Source organism: Podarcis raffonei, chromosome 10, assembly GCF_027172205.1.
Source record: "Podarcis raffonei isolate rPodRaf1 chromosome 10, rPodRaf1.pri, whole genome shotgun sequence".
Taxonomy (NCBI): domain Eukaryota; kingdom Metazoa; phylum Chordata; class Lepidosauria; order Squamata; family Lacertidae; genus Podarcis; species Podarcis raffonei.
In genome coordinates, this window is record NC_070611.1 from 35,399,374 (window position 1) to 35,426,937 (window position 27,564).

At 40.4% G+C, this 27,564-nt stretch overlaps 1 protein-coding gene across 11 annotated transcripts in view; it reads left to right on the forward strand.

The window, feature by feature from the left end:
- NAV3 (neuron navigator 3) overlaps positions 1–27,564 on the forward strand; it is a 424,678-nt gene that overhangs the window by 291,990 nt on the left and 105,124 nt on the right. For all 11 annotated transcript variants that reach the window (XM_053405009.1, XM_053405010.1, XM_053405000.1 and 8 more), the window contains 2 exons: positions 3,318–4,350; positions 12,394–12,509. In XM_053405009.1, the coding sequence (XP_053260984.1) occupies positions 3,318–4,350; positions 12,394–12,509 (1,149 nt within the window). The remainder of the gene's footprint in view (positions 1–3,317; positions 4,351–12,393; positions 12,510–27,564) is intronic.

Genomic DNA, 27,564 nt, shown 5'->3' on the forward strand with positions numbered 1-27,564 from the left:
AAGGCCAGCAGCCTGTTAAGCCCAGGTTTGTGTATTCTTAAATAATAGGGGCTTCAGGCAGGAGTCTTTCCTAATTTTGGTACCAGAGAAGCTGGTTAAGGACCTTAGAGCCTTCTGGATGCAAAGCCTATGTCAGGCTTCCTCAAACTTGATCCTCCAGATGTTTTTGGCCTACAACTCCCATGATCCCTAGCTAGCAGGACCAGTGGTCAGGGATGATGGGAATTGTAGTCTCAAAACATCTGGAAGGCCAAGTTTGAGGAAGCCTGGCCTATGCTCTATCATTTGAATCTAAATCAGCTATCCTATACATTGTCACTGACATGTTCCTTTGCAGTGCTCTTTTGTAACATTTTGATGGCTATGTCACAAAACCGGGGGGGACGATGACCGAAAATGCACGCACACACACACACACACACACACACACCCAGATACAGATGAGATAACTTTCTGTATTAAGATCACACATGTGAGATCACAGCCAAAGTTCTACTCGAAAGCTTTAGTGTTAATATATTTTGCTCGGATACTAACACTGTCCTTGGCTTTATGGGGCAGTTGCTCCAGCCTTCCTAATTATTTAAAACATACTAAACTGAATGGGAAGCATGGATTGTATCCAGTGGTGTCGCTCAGTTGACTGTGAGGCTTCCACCTGCAGAATCGAGAGTGAAGCAATTTTTCACTTTCTCCTCCATTTGCCTCTGCATCTTCTCTGCAGGGTCTCCCAGCCCCCTAGACCACGTTATGGGGAGTCATTGGAGCTGCGGAAGGAAGGAGGGTGGGGGACGGTCCGCCCCATGTTCCATCATGGAGGGGGTGACAAATTATGAAGGAACAATTACTGCCCTACTAGGGCAGTTCATAAAAAACATTTTTTTTAAAAAAAAATGCCTACTCCAAAGGTCTTATCTTGCTACACTAGGGATTATATAGCTATATATGAAATTTCATGCATATCAGTTAATATCTTGAACCTCCTCCACGAAAATAGCTGTTTACTTGGCTGTTTTCCTATGTCGTGAAGGCTGAAATTTCAATTCAGTGGAGCACTTACTGTTCCCAACCCTAACCCTGCGGAAAGCAATCTAATTAGACTTTAATTTGATTTTGACATGTTTTTAGGAAGTAATTTAATTATTGTTTGATTTTATACCAATGTTATGTATCTGATGTTAGCTGCCCTGAGCCCGACTTCGGCCAGGGAGGGTGGGATATAACTAAAAGTTTATTATTATTATTTCTTTGTAAGAAAAAATGAAATAACGTAAAACCATTTTTGCAGGCAAATAAATAAATAAATAAATAAATAAATAAATAAATGGAGGGTGACAAGAAATTTTCCACACTGGGTACCACCTGACCTTCCTACGCCTCTGGTGGAAGGGAGGGTGGAATCATCAAAAATTACTTCCCTCCCTGTTCTGCTGACAGGAGTGTTACTGTCATCTTAGCAACACCATTGAACACCCTATGTTTTCCTGTATGTAGGACTGTCAATAATGTGTTCACTTATGTCTTCTTTGCACCATTTCTACATGAATCTGATAACGCTTTAAAATAATCTGCACAAAAATCTGTGTTTACACACATGCTTATAACACGTATATCATGACAAAATATGTAGATAAATGCATACTGTATCTCAGTGTCTGGAATCCTAAACATATTTTATTCTGAAGTGTGCATGGTCAAATGCATGTTGGCATGATTTTTGAGCAGAGAGCAACATTCAGCGGCTACTTACATTCCAATCTATGCATCAGTCCACATGGTGGAGATCAGGTCATGTCACATTCACAGGAAACTAATTTCTCAAGCTTCCCTAGTATTGTTAAGCACTTCAGTCTAGAAGCTTTTTGGCATGATCAGTATTATAAAGAAACATGGGAGTTAAATTATCTCAATCCTTTTCAAGCTTGAGGCCTGTGGAAATTTCAATCTTGTTCTGATTCAATTCAATTGTTCCCTTTATTTAATTTATAGTGATACCATCTGCTCAGGTAATTTCTAGCCCTGTCCTATTTTTATTACTAAGATTCAATTCCACCAATATATTTGTTGGGTAAACCACTGAAAACAACACCACCACCCTTGTATTGTTTCATCGCTGCTATTCCTTTACTTCCATACTGTGCTTGCTTCTATCAACTCAGCTTCATTTATTCCCCTTATCCTCTATCTTACAAATATTTCTGGTGTATCTCCTTTTGCATAGAAAATCCTACACCTGACCTTTCTGATATTTCCTTCATGTTGCCCATAGGAGCCCTTATGTCTTTAGTAGTCATGTCATAGAGCTAAAGCCCCGAGATAAAATGCACCTGCTCCATGCTGCTGTTAAGGTCACTGGGGTGAATTTTTTTAACCAGGTATTGGTAACCTTAATCTAACCAGGCCAGAGAGCATTCAGTGTCAGCCTTAATTTACCCCCGATTTGATGGATGTGACTGTGCAGGTGGAAATAGCTGGTCCCGACATAGCTAGAGGGACCCTACATGAGGCAAGTGGGGCAGACCTATCCTACTGTGCTGTCTGTCACTTTCAATCCTGTTAAACCAGATACATAGGCTTGTGTTGACCTTGGTGACTCTGTAGTGGCCAAAAGGGCCTCTAGTATGTCACAATAAGAATATTATTTCAGATCTTGATTCATTCCTCCTGTTACCCTTCTCACTGTTATCACCCTGGGTTTCTGTTCCAGGACAATATTCTGAATCTGTTTGCAGCATGCAATTATACAATTTCTCACTAGCACAGTGGCTTCTAGGACAAGGCTGTTAGTTTCATCCATTTATTTTTTTAAGGAAATAATTACAGTTTCATGTTCCTCTTCCTTTTACTCACCAGCCCAGTGCCATATCCTTTTGTAATCTGGAGCTCCTGTTAATAATACGTGGGTGGCTGAAGCTTCCTCCAGTCCAAAACGCTTTTTGCTGAGGATAAAACAGCAATTGTAATGCATGATTTGTGAGGAAAATAATTTAAGCAATGCAAAGGTATTTCTGTACTTAGGTTTCTGACAAGTTTGGAGAAACGATAAGAGGGTAGGCTTACGTATTTAAACTAGGTCAATGGGAACATGTTTTAGAAGGCTCAGTTCCCACAGTGCTTTCAGTTGTGCAACTAATTGAAAGTTTATTGGATTGTTTTTGTTTTTATTATGTATTGTGTGTTTTTATGTTAGAACTTCCCTGAGACCTGCAGGTATAGGGCAGTATACAAATTTAAATCATCATCACCATCATTTGGAATGCATAGTTTGGGGAGCTCTGCCATTTTAATGCCCTCGTGTTTTTCTCTTTCAAAACCAGAATCACCCAAAGGTCCTCATCCATCTGCAGGCATGAATGGAAATGTACAGCATCCCACCAGCACTGGGCAGCAGCCGGTCTCTGCCATCCCCTCTCCAAGTGCCAGCAAGCCTTGGCGCAGCAAATCCATGAATGTCAAACACAGTGCCACCTCTACCATGCTGTCTGTCAAGCAGCCCAGTCCCGCAACCTCTCCTACGCCACCTTCAGATAGGCTTAAGCCACCCCTTTCTGAAGGTCCCAAAACTCCTTCATCTGGGCAGAAATCCATGTTAGAGAAATTCAAGTTGGTTAACGCTAGGACTGTTTTGCGGCCTCCCTTGTCATCCAGTTCAGGTCCCAGTGACAGCGGGAGAGACGAAGAAGCCTTTTTAGATTGTGGCGAAATGGACGGCTTCAGCGGTGGTCTCAACAGTGGTGGCTCCACCACCAGCAGCAGCCCTAAAATATCACCTAAACTAACCCCTCCAAAAGCTGGAAGCAAAAATCTCAGCAATAAAAAGTCTTTGCTACAGCCAAAGGACAAAGAGGAAAAGAGCAGGGACAAAAACAAAGTTTGCACTGAGAAGACGGTGAAGGAAGAGAAGGACCAGGCCACGGAGACACCTGCAAAAAAGACCTCAAAAATTGCAAGCCTGATCCCCAAGGGGAACAAGGCTGCGTCAGCCAAGAAGGAAAGTCTAATACCTTCATCTAGTGGTATACCAAAACCTGGATTAAAAGTACCGACATCAAAGCAAAGTACTTCACCGGCATGTTCAGGAAGTAAAGAGGCGGAAAAATTGAGGAGTGCAAAGGGGAACCCACCCCAGTCAACAGCAAAATCGCAAGGTAATGAGAAAGCGTACACTCCTTGTGGTCTTCCCTCTTCTGAAGGAAAGGAATCTAGTACGGCTCTTACCCCTAGTTCGTCTGCTGCTCTTTCCATTGCTGCAACTAGTGGGCAAGCACCAGGAAGCAGCATTGTGCAACTTCCTCAGCAACAGCAATACAGCCACCCAAATACGGCCACAGTAGCACCATTTATTTATAGGTAAGATGAGTTTCTACTTTTTCTGTAACTAAGTGTGGCAAGCTAATTTTCAAAGAAGTGGTTTTATTTATTCAAAGAAGTGGATTTGAATATATTTAATTATTTTAGAAAATGCATTTGCTTAAAACAATGGCAAAAAACTGATCACAGAGCAATACCATCTTAAGAAAAGTTAATCATGGGAGATTCTCCCCTGGTCTATTCGATTCAGAACTATCTTTAGAAAGATTTTTAATAGACCAATCTTTTGGTAACAGTTACCAAAAGATTGGTCTATTAAAAATCTTTCTAAAGATAGTTTTCTATTTAAGTTACGTTATAGTCCAAAGGCTATTAATCAGGAAATAAGGATTTGTTTTAAGTTTTCCATGTGTGCTAAAACTCAGTCTAGTTGTTTAACCACATCAGTTAACAAACATGGATGCATATGCTATAATGTTATTGTTTTAGTTAAATAAATTGTTCCAATTGTTATTAAGGAAATGTACTTCCAATAAAGTACAGCAGAAAAGTTGTCAAAATATAATCAGTTAACTTATTAAACCTCACAATAATTTCATAATTATCTGTTTATGTATTTCTAATAGTATAACCAAATCAGTATTTTTTTTTATAGGACTGTAAAAGCTACTCTAGAAATTTATTATTCCGAAAATGAAACCTTCATCTGGTTGCAAATACTAAGATTATACCAGCAAGAATGAGTCTTTTTGTAAAAGATTTAAATCAAGTCTTACTTAAATCAAATCATATCCACCTTGACTAGAAGCCATGCTGTTTTGTTCTTAAATTAAAAACATTGAAAGTTTGGGATCTCAGGCCAGGATAGATATACTGTTGCAGTACCTCAGCAACAGATATGGAGGCAGATTTAAAAACAAACAGAAGTTGTAGCTAAGTATTTTAAAGTTAGATTTTCCGTGAAATGGAAACTCACAAGGATGAAGTTCTGTTTCAAGCTTTTTAAAGAAGCCAACACACAGTTATCATAGGATATATTTAAGTTGAATAACTGTTTTTGTCAGCAAAAAATTAACTTGTAGATTCTGTATGCTGGTATGCATATGAGTCTTTGATAGGTTATAGGTTTTGAAATAGTTAGCATAAATGGGTATGAAAATAATAGTGGTGACTATATTAATAGTAATAAATATATACATGACAATCAAGTGGGGCATCTTAGAAAATAGATAGGCGATTGCATTCTACTGTTATGTATTACCCTCCCTTTCCTCTAAGAAGCTCATGGCTTATATCAGTTTATCTTTCATTTTATCCTTGCACATTTTATCCTGCTTTACAGTTTGCCTATGGCTACGCAGTGAGCTATCCTCATGCTGACCACTGATTTGCACCTGAGATTTTCCCACACTGGCTTTATGTCTAAGGTCTCCCTACTACACCTGTTAACTGCTAAACTTGCATTTGGCTGCACTGAAAAAGTAAAGCCTGATTTCTGCAGGCTGATGCATGTGATTCTTTCTCACATTCTCTAAGACTGCAGTCCTTACCAGCAGCGGAGCAAGCCGATTGGGTGCCTGGGGTGGCGCATGTGCCTGGGGGCGGGGCCAGCCAGGGCAGGACGCTCCATCGGGCCTCCAAGGAGTCTACCTGCCTCCTCCTTTCAGCCGCCCTACAGCTGAGGGGGAGGTGGCAGGTGGACTGTTTGGGGCAGAGCAGAGACTGCAGGCACCCAACCCATTGCGTCACTCCCAGGAGAGACGTATGGCTTGGGTGTGCCACAGGCCCCGCAGTGAGTGCCAGCTGGCATTTTTTCACCCTCTTAGTTGTGAACCTGGTGCAGTTAGTCCCCACCACACACCCCTTCCTCCGCCTCTGGTCCTTACCCTCCACCCAACACTGGATCAGCCTCAATGCCATCAACCAAACTTTTGGTTTTTTTTTAAAAGATATTTTATTGAAGTTTTACAAAAAAAAAGAAAATTACAGAATAAAAAGAAAACTACAGAAAATACAAAAAATACAAAAGAAAAATACAAAAAATACAAAAATACGTAGAAAAAAAAATAAAATACAGAAAAAGTAGATAGAAAGAATTAAAAACAAATCAATTTTTTCATATCTTAAATTTCGTTTGCTTATTTCCCTGACCTCTTCACACCTCCCTTTTTTGTATTCCCATTCCCATGGTTAGTTCAGCAAATCCTTACCCTCTTTCATTTATCTTAACTCTATATCTCAACATATTATAACTATATATTTTCATCCGTTATCAATCCATTTTTACATATTCTTATTGATCTTATTGCTAAGGCCACTCAATTTCAACCCAACATCATTTTAACATTCATTAATTTTACAATGTTTCTGCAAATAGTCTTTGAATTTCTTCCAATCTTCTTCCACCGACTCTTCTCCCTGGTCTCGGATTCTGCCAGTCATTTCCGCCAGTTCCATATATTCCATCACCTTCATCTGCCACTCTTCCACGGTGGGTAAATCTTGTGTCTTCCAATACTTTGCAATGAGTATTCTTGCTGCTGTTGTAGCATACATAAAGAAAATTCTATCCTTCTTTGGCACCAGTTGGCCGACTATGCCCAGGAGGAAGGCCTCTGGTTTCTTCAGGAAGGTATATTTAAATACCTTTTTCATTTCATTATAGATCATCTCCCAGAAAGCCTTAATCTTTGGGCACGTCCACCAAAGGTGAAAGAATGTACCTTCATTTTCTTTACATTTCCAACATTTATTATTGGGCAAATGGTAGATTTTTGCAAGCTTGACTGGTGTCATGTACCACCTGTATATCATTTTCATAATATTCTCTCTTAAGGCATTACATGCCGTAAATTTCATACCTGTGGTCCACAACTGTTCCCAGTCAGCAAACATAATGTTATGTCCAACATCTTGTGCCCATTTAATCATAGCAGATTTAACCGTTTCATCCTGAGTATTCCATTTCAACAGCAAGTTATACATTCTTGAAAGTATCCTAGTTTTGGGATCTAACAGTTCTGTTTCCAATTTTGATTTTTCCACCTGGAAGCCAATTTTTTTGTCCAAATTATAAGCCTCTCTTATTTGATAATAATGAAGCCAGTCTCACACTTTATCTTTTAATTTCTCAAAACTCTGCAATTTCAATTTGTCTCCTTCTTGTTCCAAAATTTCCCAATATTTCGGCCATTTGGCCTCCATATTGAGCTTTTTCTGAGCCTTTGCTTCTGAGCCTTTTGGATTCAGTGGATCCCAGGTGCATTCAGCCCCACCCTTGGAGCTCCCCATGGGTCTACCACCTGCATGTTTAGCAAGTAGAACAGGGAGCTCAACCCTGATGGAATGATGCTTGTGTCATCTGGTGACAGCAACTAGCTCAGCCAGTAGAGCTGAATGGAATGGCATCTCCACTCACTTAAAACACACGTAGCCTGGTGGGGTGGAGAGGTTGGGTGGCTGGCTGGCTCTGCTCACCTAGATCCTTGTGACCAGTATCTTCAATTTTCCCAGGATAAAAATCAACAGATTTTTTATACATTTTTCGTTCAAAGCATTTAATATAAGAGAGTAGGCTGTTGGAGATATTCTGGGTACTAATATTTCATTCCCTGATCCCAGCAAACCGTTCGAAACTCTCTAAGGCTGAACATCAGCATGAGCCTCTCTTTTGCTGTTTATCTGAAAGGCTGATCGTTACTAATGCAGAAGAGATGCATTTGTAATTCAAATGAGAAGACTGATTGATATAAATTTCACATTTGCATTTCAAATTTATTTAAGCAAAAACTGCTTTAATACTCATATATACGGAACATCCTTAGTTCATGCTTGTAAACCACTATTTCGCTAGCAGCCTTTGGCAAGTAAAATATTTATTCTAGATGACAAGGCAGGGAACCTCTTATAAACAGCAAAAGAGTTGGTTCATTCCTTTTCCTTTTCCCCCCAGCCCTCTATATGTACCACACATGACTTTAGTATGCATGGACACATCTTAGTGGATTTGTAATGACTATACTGCCTTAGTCCAAGACTGCCTTAGTTTTTGGTGTATTTAATGCACTCTAAATCTACTTTTAAAAAAATAAATACATGAATGGGGCTTTAAAATAACTTTAGGATCTTGCCATGACATTTTGCACATATTTTTGAACTGAGAATAAGGTCACAAAGTTTGGAGAAGTGCAAGATTTAAAGAAGCTTGAGAGGTGTGAATTAAGTTAGTTCACCTTAAAATGTTGACCAGGCTATAGACTCATCCATCACTTGCATCTCCCCTTATTGATGTATTCTTCAGGCAACCGGTTTTCGATTAGACTGAAGCAATGAATCACACTGAAGGAAACAAATATTCTGTTTTGAATGGAAAGTTCTGGAGAGAGGAGTGTATTATTTTATAGTGCATATCGCTTTAGTGATTAGTGGGCTATGTGAGTGCAGTGCAGATGCTAGGTGCCAGTTTGAACCTTTTCTCCTTGAAAGCAGCTTCTCTTTTGTCTACACAAGTATTTGAATACCATTTTCAGTCCAGACCCGCTTCTTAGCAGCAGTTCTGGTATGCCTGTGAACATAGGAATTATAATGCTAAGCTTATTACAAGCTGCTCTGTCCTTAAAATGGCAAATCACAGGCACGAGCACAAGAGCGAATTAACAGTTTATGTCACTTACATTCATTGTTGCGAAATTGAAGTGGCAGCAGGCCAAACTCTGCCAGTCAAAGCTAGCACTAAGATTTCCAGCAACAGACAGTCCAAAGTATTTAACCTAGATATTTTCATGGTTGTATCTTTGGCTCAAGCAGAATTGCTGAAGTGGTGCATTTAATAATGGTCTGCCAAGTTTGAGCTAAAGTAAGTGGTAAAAATAAAAAAGAATATTTTCCCATTTTAGCTTTTGTACATTTCTTATTTCATTGTACAAAAGTGCGAATCTGGATTTTGTTTTCCCTAATATTTAACACTGTGATATATTGATACTATGCCCTAGTCTTAAAATCAAATAATCATTGGAATTCATTCAGGGCAACTGAAGCAGTGAAACCTGTCAAACCGTATAAGGCATATTAATTGTATGGCTTTTGGAATGTCAGAGAATAGCTAAGGAAATCTTTGATATCTGTGGGAAAGGTTGTTCAGACACAGAATAATGGCTCTTAACGATAGACATACAATGACTTGGTTTCTGTGCTCAGCTAAGTGCAGCCTCATTTAGCAAGAACAATCATTTAAGTTAGAGGGGTTAATTGAGGGCAGAATGCAGTACACAGACCAGAAAGATAACATAGCTGAAGGTAGTCTATTTTCTTATATAACTTAGCCAGTCAATTGGATAAATGGGCATTTTGAGTTTGATGGGTCAACTGGTTTAAAAATGAAATATGTTTGAAAAACATGGAGGCTTTTCCAACGTGATCAGAGTGAACATATTTCATAAGAAGCCACTGTAGTCTTCCCAACCCAGCAGGCTATCTCTGTACTCAGTATGCCGCTGTTAGTTTGAGTGCACTGCATCTCAGAAAGTTTATGCCTTTTAACGGCTAAAATAGACATCATGCAGAAGATGGTGATTAAGATCTATTGTGTTTGTTTAAATTAATAACAGCCAGGGAGGAGGTGAATCTGGTTGGGACTCCTGTGCCTTGGAAACATTTTCCCCATGAAAATTAACCTTTGAGAGCTTTTCATGAGTTCCATTGGGAAAGCTTAAGGTACCATATAGTTATCCATACACTATCCCCTGTGGAGCAAAGAGAATCATCAGAAGGAGGTTGAGATTTTAATTGGGAGAATATAGGATGGAAATAGTTCAACTCCTCACCCAATGTCACATTTCTAGTGAGGTTCAGCTTCTTGTGCAGCTGCTTTTTTTCTTTTTTCTAATGGAAGAGCATAATCATGGATCGCTTGCATCATGTCTAGTTTTCCTTAAGCTGAGGCTTTCTCACCTTAGAACATCTAACAGCGCACAGCTCTGCAGCTCCCTAGCGCAAGGTTGGATGTTGCTGGACTCTGTGTCCCATCATCCCTGACCATTGGCAATGCTGGCTCAAGCTAATGGGAATTGTTGACCAGCAGCATTTGGAGGGATACAGATATGTCACCCCATTCTAATCTATGAAACTAGATACTTTGAGTCTATGTTAACAAGAACTTGCAAGCTAAGAACTTTGAAATATAGAGGGCCAGTACAGACACAAAAAACATGGTTTGGTTTCCCAAAGATGTTCTGCAGTGAGCCTCAGGCTTGCTGTCTCTCTCTCCATCACTCCTGCTTATATGAGGGAAGAAGAATGCTCCCCCTTTCAGCTTTGAATAAAACAGTTTCCTGTTACGTTCAAACTCAGGAAAATGTGGTTTATTCTGATTTTGGTTAGTTAATAAACTAGAATCTGAAGCCACAGTTCGATTTGGGTTTGTTAAACTAGCCACAGTTTCCTGAATTCTGAGTTAATGAGATACTGTGATTTATTCAAAACTGAAGGTGGACTCTTTCAATCTCCTTACCACTGATTTGGAGATTAAGAAGTAGTAAAGCAGAGGCACAGAAATTCAAGTTTCTCCTTGGCTCATTCTCACAACATTAAGCCGTTGTTTAATATTAGAACTGCACTAGGCCATTTGCCTCAGGTCATGGCTGCCAAACCTTTGTTTACTGTAAATTAATAATTGCATTGGCCAAAGCCAAATATGAAAAACTACTTATCTGCCTTCACTATTTCTCAGAAACTTGAAAAAATAAATTCAAAAGTCAAGCGCAGTATATTTTATCAGATGTCATTTTCTGTTTATGATGCTCTTTTAAACATTTTTAAAATATTATCAGGAGCATGCATTCTGCTCTGCAGTGTGCTTCCTCATCCATTTCAGCATGCTTTTGAATAAACCCATTAGATAAGCAACTTGGAAGTAGTAAACATAGCAAAAGAGCTGACAGGTTGTTATTTTCTAAAAGACATGCTTTTAGAAAAGCATTCCAATGTGTGCTCTGTTTTTATCAGGTGCTAAAAAAGTGCCAGATACTCACAAAACAAGCTAGTTCTCTGAATCAGACTAAATGTACCGTAATCCTTGGGTTTTCAGAAGAAGCAAATATCAATGCCTTTCGATTGTCCGAGGTGTGAAATTATAATTTATTATTACACGTAACTTGCAGGGGACATGGAAAACAGTTTTGCTCTTTTCCCCCCTCCTCTCATGAAGTTCTTATTTCTTACCATTTTGCCTTTAAATACCTGTATGAGGACTGAGACATCAGTTAGGAAAAAAATATGTGTATTAACATCAACAGTATTTTTTAATGATATAATAAATATAATTTTAAAAATTACATGATTGTCTGGTGATTGTGAAACTCAAGAAATGAAAGCATTTTTTAGCTACATGGAGTGAGTCTGGCCTGGTTTGTACATCATGGTAAGGCAGCTGTAGTTTACCAGGACTGTGGAAGTGTGCTGACATCCGGGGAAGAGATTGCAGTTGCTTTACTCCCTCCATGTCCCTTGGGTTCAGTTCAGTGTAATGTAATGCATCAGCTAAGCCATGGTTTGACTTAGTGTATCTGCCAAACCTGGACTCATGATTAAGCTCTCACCACCTTAACCAGGAGCCATAGCCAAGGTTTGTTTATTTCCAGTGCTGGCCTTTGGCAGCAATGTTTTGCTTCTATCCTTTATAATTCTTTAGCTGAGACACAAAAGCAGCAGAACATTTAGAAATTTGCCATTCCCAGCATGTGCCTGGTTAACCAAGCACGTCCTAACCCATTCCCTTCCTACTAATCTTTCATCTTACAGGGGAAATTTGATAAGACATTTAGTCTTTGACACCTTGTCTGGTTATATGTGATATAAAAAGATGTAAACTTTCCTCCCTTGCAACATATGGATATAATCTTATCTGTCCTGATGAGGAGTTTAGCACTATGAAGTTATGCAAAAAGAAAAAAAAGAGAGGTGCTAATGACATTTCCAGAATCTGGCTTTTGATGAAATGTGTGCCACTCTGCCAGTCATGGACTTGGCAGTTAATGCTATGATTATTATAGGTGTTATGCAGTGAAACTCTTTGATTAATTTCAGAACTCATTCAGAAAATGACAGTACCTCTCTCCCACCTGCTGACTTCTGCACCAGTCCCACAAAAATGGATTTGGCATATAGCAAGACTGCCAAACAATGCCTAGAGGAAATATCTGGTGAGTAATGTGTATTTTATTTTGAAATTTGGATGAATCAATTTGGATGTGCTTTACATAAAATACTGTATACAAATATTCTAAAGATTGTTTTTAAAAATACAATTTGTGTATATATCTCTACATGGGTACCTGAATCAGTCTAGGCCAGGCTTCCTCAAACTCGGCCCTCCAGATGTTTTTGGCCTCCCATGATCCCTAGTTATCAGGACCAGTGGTCAGAGATGATGGGAACTGTAGTTCCAAAACATCTGGAGGGCCGAGTTTGAGAAGTCTGGTCTAGGCCCTAACCCTGAAGTCTTGGATTATCATAGGTAGATTGATTTACATTATTAATTCAATAAAATAAAATAATTTTAAGTCATGGTTTTTAGGTTTCTGCCAGATCTGTTTAGCATTGTGTTTCCTTGGTTAAGCGGAAGTGGAATTAAAATGCAGGTTCTGTGCAATGAGAGCTGAATTGTGATTCCCCTGTGACTCACATACCTCTATAAAGTTTACTCAGAAGTAAATCTTACTTAGCAAACAGACATTCTACAGTTAATTAGAAGTATTTTAACTGACATTTCTGGCTATTTTATTGCCTCCACTGTATGTGGCTAGATTAGAAGGTCATTGATGGACTTCCTTTTGAACAGTCTTTGCCCAATGCTAGCTTTTGGTTCAAGAGAAGCTTTAATTTGTACACCAGGGATGGCAAATACTCGGCCCAAGCGTCAGACTGCATACAGTCCCCTTTGCCCCCTTCTACCTACCAACTGTTCATCAGACAGCTGGTGAAGAGTGGGGGGAGGCGAAGATGTTGTACAAAATGTGCAATTGTACCCCTTCCTCACAAAGATCTGTTGCAGAGATCAAAACAGAAGGGGAAATGTCTCAGCAAAGTGCTAGGCTTGTGTTCCTTGCAAATATATAATAAGTATCCATTATTCTGCAATTATATGTATGTGGTTTTTGAAGCGCAGTTGCATTTCTCCCTCCCCCTTTTTTTGAGGTTTTGAATAGCTGTAAGGTAGGGCTTGCAGTTCAGCTGTGTGTCAATGTTATTTGTAATTTTCTGGAACTACTGGGTCTTTTTGCCTTTTGCACATCCAGGACAGATAGTCTGTGGAGAAAATGTAAGGTGAAACTTAATTGGACTTACTAAGAATTTAATATATTCCTCCCCTGAGTAATAGTTGTCTGTCTGTGTCTATGTAAGGTTTTTTTGGTGTGTGTGTGTGTGTGTGTGTGTGTGTGTGTGTGTGCCCCTTCCCACTGCTGAATGTGGTCCCCAACAGCCTTGCCATCTTCAGATTGAAAAAGGTTCTTCATCCTTGCTGTACTCTTCTGAGTGTAGAGTTGCAGCCCTATTATAGCAGAAACACATAAATTCAGAATGTTCCAAAAATATCGTGAATTATCTGAGTACCTTCCACCCGAAGAAAGGCTAAAGCATTTTGTTCCCTTAGAAAAGAAAGGACTGAGAAGGGCCATAATAGATGTGGAGAAGGTGGGTAGAAATGTTTTCCCCACTTTTGCTTATCATTAGATTTTGAAGCAGTTGAAAGGCCATAGATTCAGGAGAAAGAGGAAAATAAGATCTTGATTACCTAATGGAATTTGCTGACATGAGAAATGATGATGACCACGGACTACGATTGCTTCAAATGGTAATTAGACAAATGCATGGAGAATGGGTCCCTCAAAGGCATGATAACTAAATCTGATCTCCAGATTCAGGAGCAATATGAAAGGGATGGAGAACCAGTGGCTCTTCAGATGTTGTTGGACTACACCCTCCATCATTCCTAATCATTGACTTTGCTGGCTGAGGCTGAGTAGGAATCTAAAGGCATTTAGAAGGCAGCAGGTTCTCCTTCCCTGTAGTTTACTTTCAAATGTCATTTCCAGCTATTGTCTTCAATTTGCTTTTGTGGTTTCTTAGGCCATTGTCTTACTAAAAGAAACAAGTTGCTGGCCTCTTCTTAATACAAAAATTGAATGATAATAATTTGCTCTGGTGGCACTGTAGGACTTATACTCCTGAGTAAATATGCCTAGAATTGCCCTGTGTACACTGGCAGAAGAAGAGGGGGGCGTGGGGAGCCCCCAGCACCACGATCCCAGTGGGGTGACATGGCAATGTGCCACGCCACTGCCTGCTCCTCGCCACTGCCTGAGTACTATGATTGATCCGCAGAGCCAGTTCCTCTCCCCTAGTAGAACATTTTCCCATTTCCCCCTGCAATCCATGGATATGGTTGTCTTTTGAATAACACATGCAATACATGTTGATAATGCCTTCCAAAATCTAGTGTTTACTGGATGCCTGGTGGCTATAGCACAATGACAGTTATATTTATCTGCAAAGACTGTCATCTCAATATTCTCAGTAAAGACAGGACTATGGTTCTGTGGCTTAGATGAATCACACAAACTCACATGAGCCCTAGTAAAGCCCACATAGTGGCCTATCTGGAACTGATGTGTACCATCATGTAATCACAACTTAAACATCATAGGAACATAGGAAGTTGCCTTATGGCTGGCAGCATCTCTCCACGCTTTCAGGCAGTGTCTCTCCCATCCTTACCTGGAGATGCTGGGAATTGAACCTGGGACTTGTGCATGCAAAGCAGGTGCTGTAAAGTTTATGGTAGATTGCAGGTGACTTCCTTAGAATTTTAGAGAAGCAAACTCCCCTTCCTTTTCCCCCCTATTCCATCCATTGTATGAATGCTGACTTAGCATCTGTAGTTACCACGTTAGGGACATTTGGTGTGTGTGTGTATCTGGCTACGAGTTTTAGCTTTAAAGAACTGGTGTTCTGGATTTCAATAATGCTTTGCACCTACTTAAATGCTTTAATCTGTGAACCTTTTACTTTTAGATGCCTGCTAGAACCATTTTTATTTCAGCATCCATCTGGGCCACACTTCGATCTGGCTCCAGGTGACTCAGCCTTAGGGGAATGGTGCCTATCATAGGCAGCCATAAAGGGAGTCCAAGGACCTCATGCTTGCTCCCTCTGTTGTTGCTGGTCATTGTTCAACAAGACGATAACTCCCCAGGCCAATATCTGAACCCTCTTAAGCTGGCCAGCAATAAGAGATTGGAGAGTTAGCAACCCTTCACACTACCAGTGCCTCAAGGAGGTCACCAAATATTAAGCATTTGCCTATCTGGTATCTCACTATCCACTGTGAAAGCGATTAAAGCCAATCGGCCAAAACAGCACCACCTCCTTAGCACAACAGTGATGAGTGTGGGCCGAACAGTTAATTTAGGACTCATCAGCCCTCATTATGAGAAACTAGCTGCAACTAGACAAGAGGTGGGTGGGAAGGCATGCCACGGGGAGAGAGGAATAGTATTGGACAGGACTAGTTTATAAAGCAGACAGCCACACTCCCATCAGTTCTGCATGCTGTCCGCCCTGCGTACATCATTCCTTCCTGAAGGCGAGGTGGGGAGCAAACTCACCCTCCCCCCAGTAAAAGCTTGAGGAATAGCATTCTTTGAAAGCAGACATAATTTCAGGTAATTTTCTTCTGCAGGAAGAACATTTGATCGCACTAGTAGAAATGCTGCCTTGTGTACTCATTTGCACGGTGATTTAAATATTCTCAGAATATGAGTTAAACATTTGGCTGTTTAGGCCATTGGTGAGCTTTGTCTAAATGTCCAGAATTCAAATACTATTGTGTGTCTCCCGCCCTGCTCTGTGTCATTTTAATCCTAAACAGGTAGCCCTCCCGTTCCTCCCATTGTCTGATTCTCTGAACATGGTGCATGTTCACGTCAATTTCTCATGTCAATTTGCATACGCAAGCTCAAAATACCCAGGTAAAAATAAATGCGTACAAAACTGCTTCAGTAGGGCTGCCACAGATGGTATATGCTCCACATTGGAGTTAGCAGAAATAATCAGGCAGATGGACACATAGGTAAGCAAATAGCTAGTCTTTTTACCATAATGGGTTTTACATTTCTGCTCCAAAATGACACAGAAGAGTGAAATGGGCACAGGAGTGTGATCAGACAAGTTCCTGGCTCATTTTTCAGAATGTCACTGGTACTCGATTGAGGAGCTTATAGTGACAGTTCAGTTATCCTCTCATGGTATATTGGAAATACTAAAAAAGAAAAGAAAAGCAGATGTGTGTCACTCATAATTGCCTTACAGCAATGTGAGCAAGTGAGTGAGGAAAAAGGCTAAAACGTTGCATGCATTTGTTGAACAGGATGGTTATTGGCTAGAACAGCAGACTGAAAATGTCCACATGCTAGATCTGCAGTCCACTGTTTCAAGATGGTTCAGTCGTGGGGCAGGTGTTTGCATATATCAATAACATTTCATCAGCCTAGGAATACTGTCCATCAAGTGATACCTGTTGTTGATACTTGTGGGTTTTTTTTTGTCTTTTATGCTGCCATCCTTTGGCGTCTGCAGTTACTTTGCTGCTTTGATGATCTGATGTGGAAGGACAGCAGCTAGCAAATTGTTAGCCATTTGACATCTTATCATACACAGTACTGGAAATGTCTCAGGAGATGTCATTGCTTGTGGAGGTCACTCATAGTGGATTTGAACATTGTAGCTCTCTCCTTGAGTGGTTGCCAAAAAGCACTGTCCAGTGACAGTTCTCCATGTGGTGGGTGTAACATTTGAAAGGCTCTCACCCCATGCGTTTGATGCACTCCAGAGTTGTATAGCCCTGGAAGTGGTTGCACTGTCATATAGATGGTGCCTTCGTGTAGGCCAGCACACTAAAAGCCTTTTAAACCTTGCTCTTGCCAGGTGTAAGGTTGGCACTGTGCTGTAAGTGCTAATCAGTAGCCTCTGTGTGGGGGCAATCATGCTTAAATTGTCCCTCAGTGGTTTTCGAAATTGAAATGATACCGTACTCCACATTTCTGTTTTTTTGCCTCCTCCTGCTTCAGTGTTTCTGTGCTAATCCAAAACAAGCATTAGACCCACTAAAATGCAAAAAAACACAAAGAAAATTATCTGTTCTTTATGGGATTGGCTTTGAACATAGGCAAAATTGCACTGATTCACCAGTGAGTATCCGACAACCAGCTTTTCTCAACAGAACAAGATTTACAGGAAAAAATAGTAATCGTAGAACATCATTATCCTTAGCCTAGTATTTTTATTTTATTTTAGCACATATGTACCACTGCCATCAGCAGCGCTAACATCATGCTGATGGCGGCATACTGTTATGTTTTCCTTCAGGCACTTGGAAGACAGTGGACGTTTGTGGCCCCAGGGTTGATACTGTTTTCTGAAGCTGCAATGTAATGTTTAGTATTTCTGTCATTGTGTCGATTTTTTAAGAGGTTGCATAATTGTTTTTTTAAGGTATATTGGATGTTATTTGATTTTGTTTTTTAAAAACCCCTCTGAAGCTTAAGGATGGTGAAGATAGGTTTTGGTAAAGGATCTAGTTAGCATTCCCTTGCTGCTAAGTCAGAGAAGGTGATTGATCTGGGAACACCAAAGAAACTGCTATGCTAAAGATCATCATCTTTGTCATTTCTTTTGAAGATGTTGCTTTTGTCTCCTGTGGGGGAAAATCCATCTCCTGTTTGTCTGCATTTATCCTTTCAGTGATAGCTCTGCCTGTACCTCAAGCCCTATTTTTGATGTTTGCAGATGAAAGCATATTTAGACATAGCAGAAACAGAAGGCCTTGGTTGGGGAAAGCATACTCTGAGTGTTACATAGGTACATCTAAGCAGTTTCGTTAGGCTGAGGGTCATGTTACTGTGAAACATTATGAATTATTGTCACAAAATAATGTTGTAGTTATTTAATTGTGTTGATTATTTTAATCTAAGCATTCTGTGGTAAAACTAAAAATGTTCTTTAGCGCTGAATATTGGCACAATGTGTTGCAACAGAAGGTGTGTACTTTAAATTATATTTATATACTCTTACACTTCTCTGCAAATGAGAGTGGATAACCTAGGCTATAACGTAGGTGGTCCTTGTAAGCTGTTTGCATGTCTTGTCATGTCTTACATGACAGAACGTTCAAGTAAATAATCAATATCCTATTTTGGATATGGCCTTTGCTACATTACCTACATGAAGAACTTTCACTGTTTTATACAAACTTGTGGCTTTTAGACCAAAATGTTTAACAGTAAGAAAATCTCAGTAACCGCAACACTCTTTCAAGTATCCTCATGATCTGTCCACCTGATGTGGATAAGAACCTGTAATTCTTCCATGTTAAATTTGTTTTTAAGAAACAGCTTTACAAAACATTTATTATTCTGTGGAAGTAGCTTTTGTTTGGGAAGGGTATTTTTTACTGAAATTACATTGTAAACATTTGTGCTTGGAACATGCTTACATAACATCTTTTTGATACAAATTTATGTTGGTCTAGGAGACTATTGCAGTGCATGGCCTAGTTCAGATTCTAAAATTATCTGCTTGGAGTGGTCCAAAGGCAACTGCCATGTGGAAAAGGAAAAGGATTCTGTAATGTGTACGTATGAATATATGCCATTGGGCTGTAATCAATGCAATGTCTAAAAATAAATAGAAAACATCAGCTGTGTATTAACATGTTGTGTTGGTTCTTTTCCTTAGTTTAAAATATGTTGTATGGCTGGTGTATATGTATTAGTCATGGCTGAATTACCTGAACTGAATAAATATAGAAAGGACCTGAACATAATGTGCATTGCTAGAAGCATGCACACATTCCTAAAATGTAAGAACAATTACATTTGGGTGTGGAATCTTTGAAGCCCAACTATTATTTATTCATTTATATCCTAACTTTCCTCCAAGGATATCAATGTGACTTACATGGTCCTCCTCCTTATTGGTATCCTCATGGCAGCCCTGTGATGTAGGTTAGGCTGAGAGGCAGTGACCGGCCCAATGTTGCCTAGTGAGCTTCATGACTGAGTGGGGATTTCAACCTTGGTCTCCCAGGCCTCCTAGTCCAGCACTCTAACCACTACACCAAACTAGCTTGGGTGCCTTCTTTTCCCCACCGCCTTTAACTGTACCAGTCCCCCCCCCCTCAGATATGGAACAGCTATTCATTGAGAGGTCTGCTACCTTCATTCAACAGTTGTACCTGGAGTAGTGTTTAAGCTTTCATTCTGCTAGCAGAAAGGGCATATTTTGCAATACTCCCATGCAAAGAAGGCAGCTCAGCTTTCTCTAGTGTGTTGTAGGAGTTTGGCTTAGGGTTTGATTGTGTTAATCGTTTGATGATACTTCATGGTGGGCTAGGTGTATATTTTTGGTTTGTTAAATGAAGATGGTGTGTGTATGTTCTTCTTTGCATTGTCATTTCCCTCCTTCCTTTTCATTGTGCCATGATAGAAAATTTCCTCGACTAGCTAAGCTTAGTTTTACCATTTCACTCTGAAATAGGAGACTGTGATTACTGGGAGTGGAACCAGCTAGGATCTTAAACCAATTTCAAACCATGGGCTAAACTCATCATTTTTTTTAACACTGGTAAGAGCAAACAGAGCACTTGGGCATACATATCTAAGTTTAACTAGCCAAAATACATAAATAAGTGAGCAAAATTTTCCTGGTGAAAATGCATCACTAGAGCTATTTCCAATTATCAAAGTGTTGATAAAAGTGCACATAATCTGCCCAATTTCCTTCTTTGTAATGCAGGAAGAAGTTAAAGATTTATTCTGTAGGTTTATTCTGTAGGTGTGGCTGAATGCTGACAAATGACATTATGGTCTTTAGATACCTCTGTTTGTGAGCTGGATGAAATTTTCAATGCTATAGTTTTTGCAAATGCAATTCTTTTTGTATAATACTTAAGCACAAGGTTTCATTTACGCAAAAAACTATAGCTATTAATTATACTTTCTCATTGCATTTTAATGCTACTGTGTATAAAAAAATGTTTAGAGCTTGTGTACTTTGCTTCATACCTCGACTGAGATTTCGTGTCTGGTGATCTACGCAATTTAATAGTTTCCTCCAGAAGATTGGGAAAAATAATTTTTCTTTGAACATTTAGAATCACCCCTTAGTGGTTTGAGAATCCAAAGCATTTTATTTTGAAGGTGGAAATGAAATGCTTCACATAATAAGTAACTGATCTATCAAACAAACAAAAAAAGACTCTTCTCCCATAAATTCTTTCTTATATTATGAGAAGAGGCGTATTCACCATGCACTGCAAGAATCAAATACCATTTAAAAATCTCCTTCTAATTGCCTGCATAACGGATAGCAGTGGCAAGACAGAAATCATTTTCTAAATCTTACCGTACAGTGAAAGATACCATTTCAAGGTGTGCTGCAGCTAATGCTGGGACCTCCCATTTGGCTTAAGCTGTGCCTCAAAACCCCTGGCATTACAAAATTGGGCAGAGGCTTGGGTCTTTCCAGTTTAATTTGCTAGGCTGTTTGCTGCCATGGCAGCCAGCAGCATCCACTGCTGTAGCAGAGAACAGTCATAGATCTGGGAATGCAGGTTGAATACTAAAATGCAAGGAAGCCTTTTCAGTGCTTTGCTTCGCTGGTTAATTTTGGCTCTTATTGAGCTCTGACGTGCAGGCTGCACTTGCATCTCTATCAGCCCGTCTAAAGTAAAGAGCTGTGCACAGCAACCGGCCATGATCTAGCGGGAGAGCGTGGGAGAAGCACAGTAGTCTGCACTTGCTCCGTACTTTTGGATTTCAGAATACAGCAGCTGTAGAAAGGGATGCAGGTCCATCACTCTGATGAAACCGATGATTGGATGGAGAGGGGAAAGCGTCGCTGGCTTTTAGGATTACTTTTGTGCTGGAGCCGAGTGTTTGATCAACTCTCTTCTGCTTGAAGGAAATTCAAGTAAAATGACTGTAAGTACTGCAGATTAACAGGGCTGGAGAGAGCTGGCTTAGCATTAAAACCGACATAAATTCAGACAATATGACTATGCCTGTCTAGTCATTTGCAGCATGCACACTGGATGTGTAAGCTATGTTTCTCGGTACCAGTGGAGAGGAGAGCTGCAGGCTGTCTAAATTGTACGCTGCTGAAAGGTTCGTTCCTGATACCGGCTTAAAAGATCTTGCCTTCCCTGCATCTAGGAAATGTGAAGCATAATTTGAAGTGAATCTTTGGCTAAAATCATGCAACGACCTGCCGAACTCTCAGTGTTCAGAGGCAAGGATGCAAGAAATGGGGGTGCTCGCCTTCAGAAACAGAGGTCTTTGACGAATCTTACTCTCCTAAGCGAGGGGGAAAAGAGGCGATTTTCATGCAGAGAGAACTGGTTTGGCAATGCTTCTAAGTCTAGCCAGGTTCATCATGAAGGGGAGACAGAACTTGGAAGCAGAAGCTTGCTTTCCAAAGCGCTATCAAAATCAGCACACTCCCTTTACCATGCCAGCAACAAGTCACCGTGGGAAACTGAAGAACTACCACCTGTCGGAGGCAGAAAGTCAAGCAAAAGGCTCAGAGGCTATTCTGCAGATGAATGTGGCCAAGGAGAAAAGAGCAAATTGGGTGATGAAAAAGTGCCCTTTAAGCCTAGATTCACCAGCAAGAACTGGGTGGAGGAGGAAGAAGGTTGCTTACGCGAGGGGACAGCACAGCTGGATGAGGACGTTATAATAACAATGCTTGGTGACTTAGAGCAAGTGCTTTACAATGATTATTTGGGTGAGTTCACTTCTGCATGGCATGGGCAGATAGTTTTATAGGCACTGGCACATCTGCATGGAGGAGATTTTGGTGACAGTAATCTTGGAAGACACATCTGGGTTCGTGTTCAGTATTGCACGGTGGAATGTTATCCTTCATTTTAGATAAAGTGACTGCATTTTTTATATATTAAAAAAACCACTCAGATAATCTGTTTTGAAAGCTATGCTTGTGGCAGCACATGATTTTCCCAATAGGTCATATTTGCACTAAAGCTGACCTTAGAACAGCAAGCGATGGTAGGCTGTGAATTTTAACCTGTTTCATTCATGTTCGTTTTATACATACAAGGGAGTGTCATGCAGTCATACTATCATTTTACCATCTTAGGGAAGGTGGTGTGATGGAGTGTGCCTGTGGTTTGCTCCACATGTAACGGCCTTATTGAGTGTAAATGCTTCTCCTGGCCAGGTACCTGTGTAAGTTTGCCACTTCATTCTCAATTTGTCCGTTTCTGTATTAATATGCCTTGATACTTCAATAATCAAAAATTAGGCAACCAGCAAACTTAATAAGGTCTGATGTATTTAGGCAGTACCATGGCCTACTTTCTGCTCTAGCTCCATAAGGCTCCCTACAGAAATCTTATCCATAAATACACGCTTTGAGCAGAATTGTGAGTGCCAAGACTTCACAGACGAGCTACATCAGTGAAGGCAAGTAGGCATCGGTAATCCACAGCCATAGGTACTTCAAATGATTCCTCTGCAGCTGGCTGTACTTTTCATCTCCCTTCACTCAGAAGTGTGGGTTGCTCAAAGTGCTGCATTCAGATGTTTTATGTAATTAAATTTTTGGAACTCTGTGCCTCTTCTTCTCTCCCCCCCCCACCTCTCTCTCTCCCCCTGCCTCCTTCATTTCCCTGTGGCATATACTTGTGCTAAGACTGAAACTGAAGCTTTATGTATGGTGCGATTTAAGCAGAATTTAAACAAGATATTATGGGCTTGGTAAAATCAGGTAATCTGTGTTTGTTTCTGCCACTGATCTGTTGTGTGACCTGGAAGAAACCCCTGTTTCTGTGTATGACTTTTGCCAGATAGCACATTTTCTTAATCATGGCACAACTAGGGGTGGGGTGGGGTGATATTTTCACAGATGGATGACTTGTGTCACGATGCAAAGCCTTTTATATTTAACTACAATGGGTGATAGGAAGGAAATGTTTTATGTTATACTAATATTAAAGTAAAATGGTAATGGAATAAAGGTGGCTGTTGAATTTTTTAATGAGATAACATTGCAACAGCATGAGATAAACATGGCTGCTAATGGCTGCATTTGCCTCAGTTTTCCCATCTGGAGAAAGAGACATTAATTTTTGGCACACGTAGATTGTATCAGAAACCCATGCAGTAGGAAATGAAATGGAACCCCGTATCTCTGCAAATGTTTTGAAGTTAACAGCAGCCATTCACCAGTTTCTTTCAAGGACCATAAGCTCAGCTCCCTATATTGCATGTGCAGTCCATGTATGGTAAGCGTGCACTATCAAACTCCATACTTGGTTTTGCAAAAGCTGAACTCCAACATATTTGTTGTCTTCATATTTGTACAGTTTGATGAACACCCCACAGTAACGATATGAGACTAGGTGGGTCATTTCAATTAATGGGGGTTTATTTGCTCATCAAAAGGAAAAAGAAAAAGGGTGGGGACTTGGAAGCTTATAATATCTACTTGAGAGAGGCAGGGAGTGTGCTTGCCGGGGCTGTTGGCATTTGCAAAAAAGAGAAACATGTGGCAATTTCGTGAGTTCCTCCATTCTAAGCAAGATTTCTAATACCCTCTGCTTTTGAGGACTCCTCTAAGTGGACGTGGGTGGCTCTGTGGGTTAAACACAGAGCCTAGGGCTTGCTGATCAGAAGGTCGGTGGTTCGAATCCCCGTGGTGGGGTGAGCTCCCATTGCTTGGTCCTTGCTCCTGCCAACCTAGCAGTTTGAAAGCACGTCAAAGTGCATGTAGATAAATAGGTACCGCTCCGGTGGGAAGGTAAATGGCGTTTCCATGCACTGCTCTGGTTCGCCACATGACCCAGAAGCTGTACGCCGGCTCCCTTGGCCAGTAAAGCGAGATGAGCACCACAACCCCAGAGTCGTTCGCGACTGGACCTAACGGTCAGGGGTTCCTTTACCTTTAGCTAAGTGGATGCTAGCTGTACTGGAAGAATGCTCCTGGTCATGAAACTGCAGAAACCAGAATGGATGCAGGATCTGAAATAGGCTAGTGGGCATAAGTAACTGGTTCTGGGTGACTGGCTTGATTTATTGACTTACCTCCTAGCTCATGCACCTTATAGATCCATTCAATCCAGACTTTACCTGTTCTCCTTTCTGACATGTATGCCTGATGTGTGGAATGTTAATTTTCATTTGCAGGGTGCTTTCAACCAGCCTCGCTTGCAGGCCTTAATGTGACAAATGTAACTTTCATAACAGAAGCACAAAGTAATGTTAGCTATGCTGAAGCAACTTAATTATTTATAAAGATTATATTCCGTTTTTGTCCAGGAGCACAAATGATCAGAGAGGAACCCTGGGATTGACATGGCATCATAAATGCTGAAAATGCAACTCATGCAGTTCGGAACTCAGCTAAATCCTTTCTGCTTTCTGATGTTTCTGATTGCTGCCATTTGGTTGCTTCCTTGTACCATAGAAGAGTGGAGAAACTTGTTGGTCTAGTACCTTTAAACAATAAAGGTGCTTAAGGTTCTATCTCTCACTCCCAGGATCCAGATAATTAAAGTAACAATCGTCTATTTATTTTGTTCTGGGCTTGTTTATTACTGTTTAATGTGTAAGATGGGACATAATACTAAACCATAATTTAGCAGCGCTGGAATGAGCCTGGGTGAGTCTCATGTTCACACGCTCCATCTTTCGCTATTTTCCACATTGGCAGTGAAAGGACTATGAGAAACATCTGCTTCTGTTTCAAAACTAGCTGCAGTTTGTCGTGAAAGGGTAACCAATAGTTTAAACTAGAGGTGTTCTGAAAATTCAGAGAAAACATTTCCTAGGAATAGGAGGCCTGTTTGCATACTCTTCCAAGAATATTTTACACACGTGTGTGTGTGTGTGTGTGTGTGTGTGTGTGTGTGTGTGTGGTGGTGGCGTCCCCAAGCCCCCTTGAATGACACTGATCTGGAGTATTGTGGGGAAGCAAACTGACAGCCAAGTTGCCCACTGGAAAAATTCTGTGACATGTTTCCCCAAATTTATGTGCCCACAAAGAGAGATTGGATAATTTTGAAAATCTGTTTTTGCACAGCTCTAGTTGAAATGGTAGTTTAGTGAAACAAACCAGGAATCACTAAACAAGAAGCAGCAAATGGTGATTGGAAGCATCCAATTCCTTAAAAAAAAAAGTAAAAAAATCTCCTCCTTGCATCTATACTGGAAAAGGAGAGAACAGAGAGAACCACATGATCCTAACGCTACCCAGGCTATTGTTTAGCACTACTTCCAGACTGGACAATTGTAACATATTTGGATTGCTTCGGTAATAGACTGGATTATATCCAACAAACTAAAGCACATTTAAGATAAGACTGAGACATGGTTAGCAGGTGGTTCTCTAAGCCAGATGGATGTGGGGGTTGGGTGCTCTTGAAGGCAGTGGGTACATAGTTTTGGGGTACCCCTGGATCCTTTGCTGTTGCTTGAGGCTCAGGTGGCCTCAGTGGCACTGAGTGTCTTCCATCAGCTTTGGCTGATGGCCCAGCTGTGCCCCTCTCTGGACAGAGATGGCCTAACATTTGTCATCTATGCTCTGATAACCTCTAGGTTAGATCACTGCAACAACATTATACATAGTGCTGTCTCTGAAGATGGTTCAGAAGCTTCAGTTGGTGCAGAATTCAGTGGCTGGGTTGCTCATTGGGGCAAGGCAGTTTGAACATATTACACCAATCCTTGCCCAGCTGCACTGGCTGCCAGTAATTCATAGTGTTGGTTTTGACTCTGGCTCAGATCCACAAAACCTCAAGGAGCACCTCTCCCTATATGAACCGATCTGGACCTTGTGATCCTCATCTGAGATGCTTCTTTGTGTGCCTTGTCCATGAGAGGTCCAGACGGTGCCAACATGAGAATGGATATTTTCTGTGGTGGCTCCCTGTTTGTGGAGTACTCTCCCAAGAGAGGCATGTCTGACCCCTTCATTCCATATATTTAGGCCCCAGGCAAAAATGTTCCTCTTCAACCATACCTTTGGCTGATTAACATTCTAAGTCCTTTTAAATGTGTTTGTGGGAGGGGGGTTATTGGTTTGTTTTTGTTGTTTTTTTATTATGTATTTTGTGTTCTCTTTTTGTATTTTTCTGTTGCCAGCCACTCTGGGAGCTACGGAGGGAGGGTGGTATACAAATTTAATAATAATATGCACATTATTTTTCTTTTGTATTTGTTTTATTTATTTGATTAGCATATATTACTCTTGATCTACCTTTCGGCCTTCTGGACCCTTCTGTCTAATCAATAATGCTCACATTGTCACTATGTGAAGATGTTTGGACATAGGACAGGAAGAGAGAACCTTTGGCCCCTACATATGTTGCTGAACTGCAGCTCCCATCCACCCCAGGCAGCATGGCCCATGGTCAGGGAAGATGGGATTTGTAGTTTAGCAATATCTAGAGGGACAGAAGTTTCCCACGCCTGACTTAGGGGAAACTCTTAGTCGCTAAGTGTATGATGTATTAATATGAGTACTGGCGTAAAATCCCTGCCTCCGGTCATCTAAACACCCACAAATTATTCTGATTTTCTGTGTACATAGTGATATGTAATGAACTTCTGATTTATACATACAGAAGTTAATAAGATTCTTCTTCTTGTAGAGATACTTTGCACCAACTCCGTTCCCTACTTTTTGTTGCTATAAAAACACAGCTGGTTTTCCTGTGCATGATCACAAATAAATTTGACTCTTGTGGCAGGTTAGTTATAACCAAGCATCATAACAATGACAAACAACAATAATATTTCACACTATATGAGCATCTCTACACACAAAAGCTGTTGGGATGTTGAATTTGAAAATCAACAGGCATCTTTCTTGGCTCTGTTTTGGCATTAAGCAAGAATAGCTAGGGACCAGTCCTCAGGAGAAAGAGAAGCTGATGCTTTTGTGGTATCTTGAGAGGCATAATTCCTAGAGATGTGTGAACTCATTATAGCTCAGTATGCAGCTGAATTGTCAGAAGTAAGAATTCCTAAAAAGATTAGCTTTTTTGCTTTTCTTTTTAGTGTTCTAAGCATGTTTGACCTTTGCATGTGTGCAGGCATGTTTTCATACGATTTAGGAAAGTTCTTCACATCCTTGCTTACGTTTGCTCCATTGAAGCCCTGAAAGCTGTAGAACCCT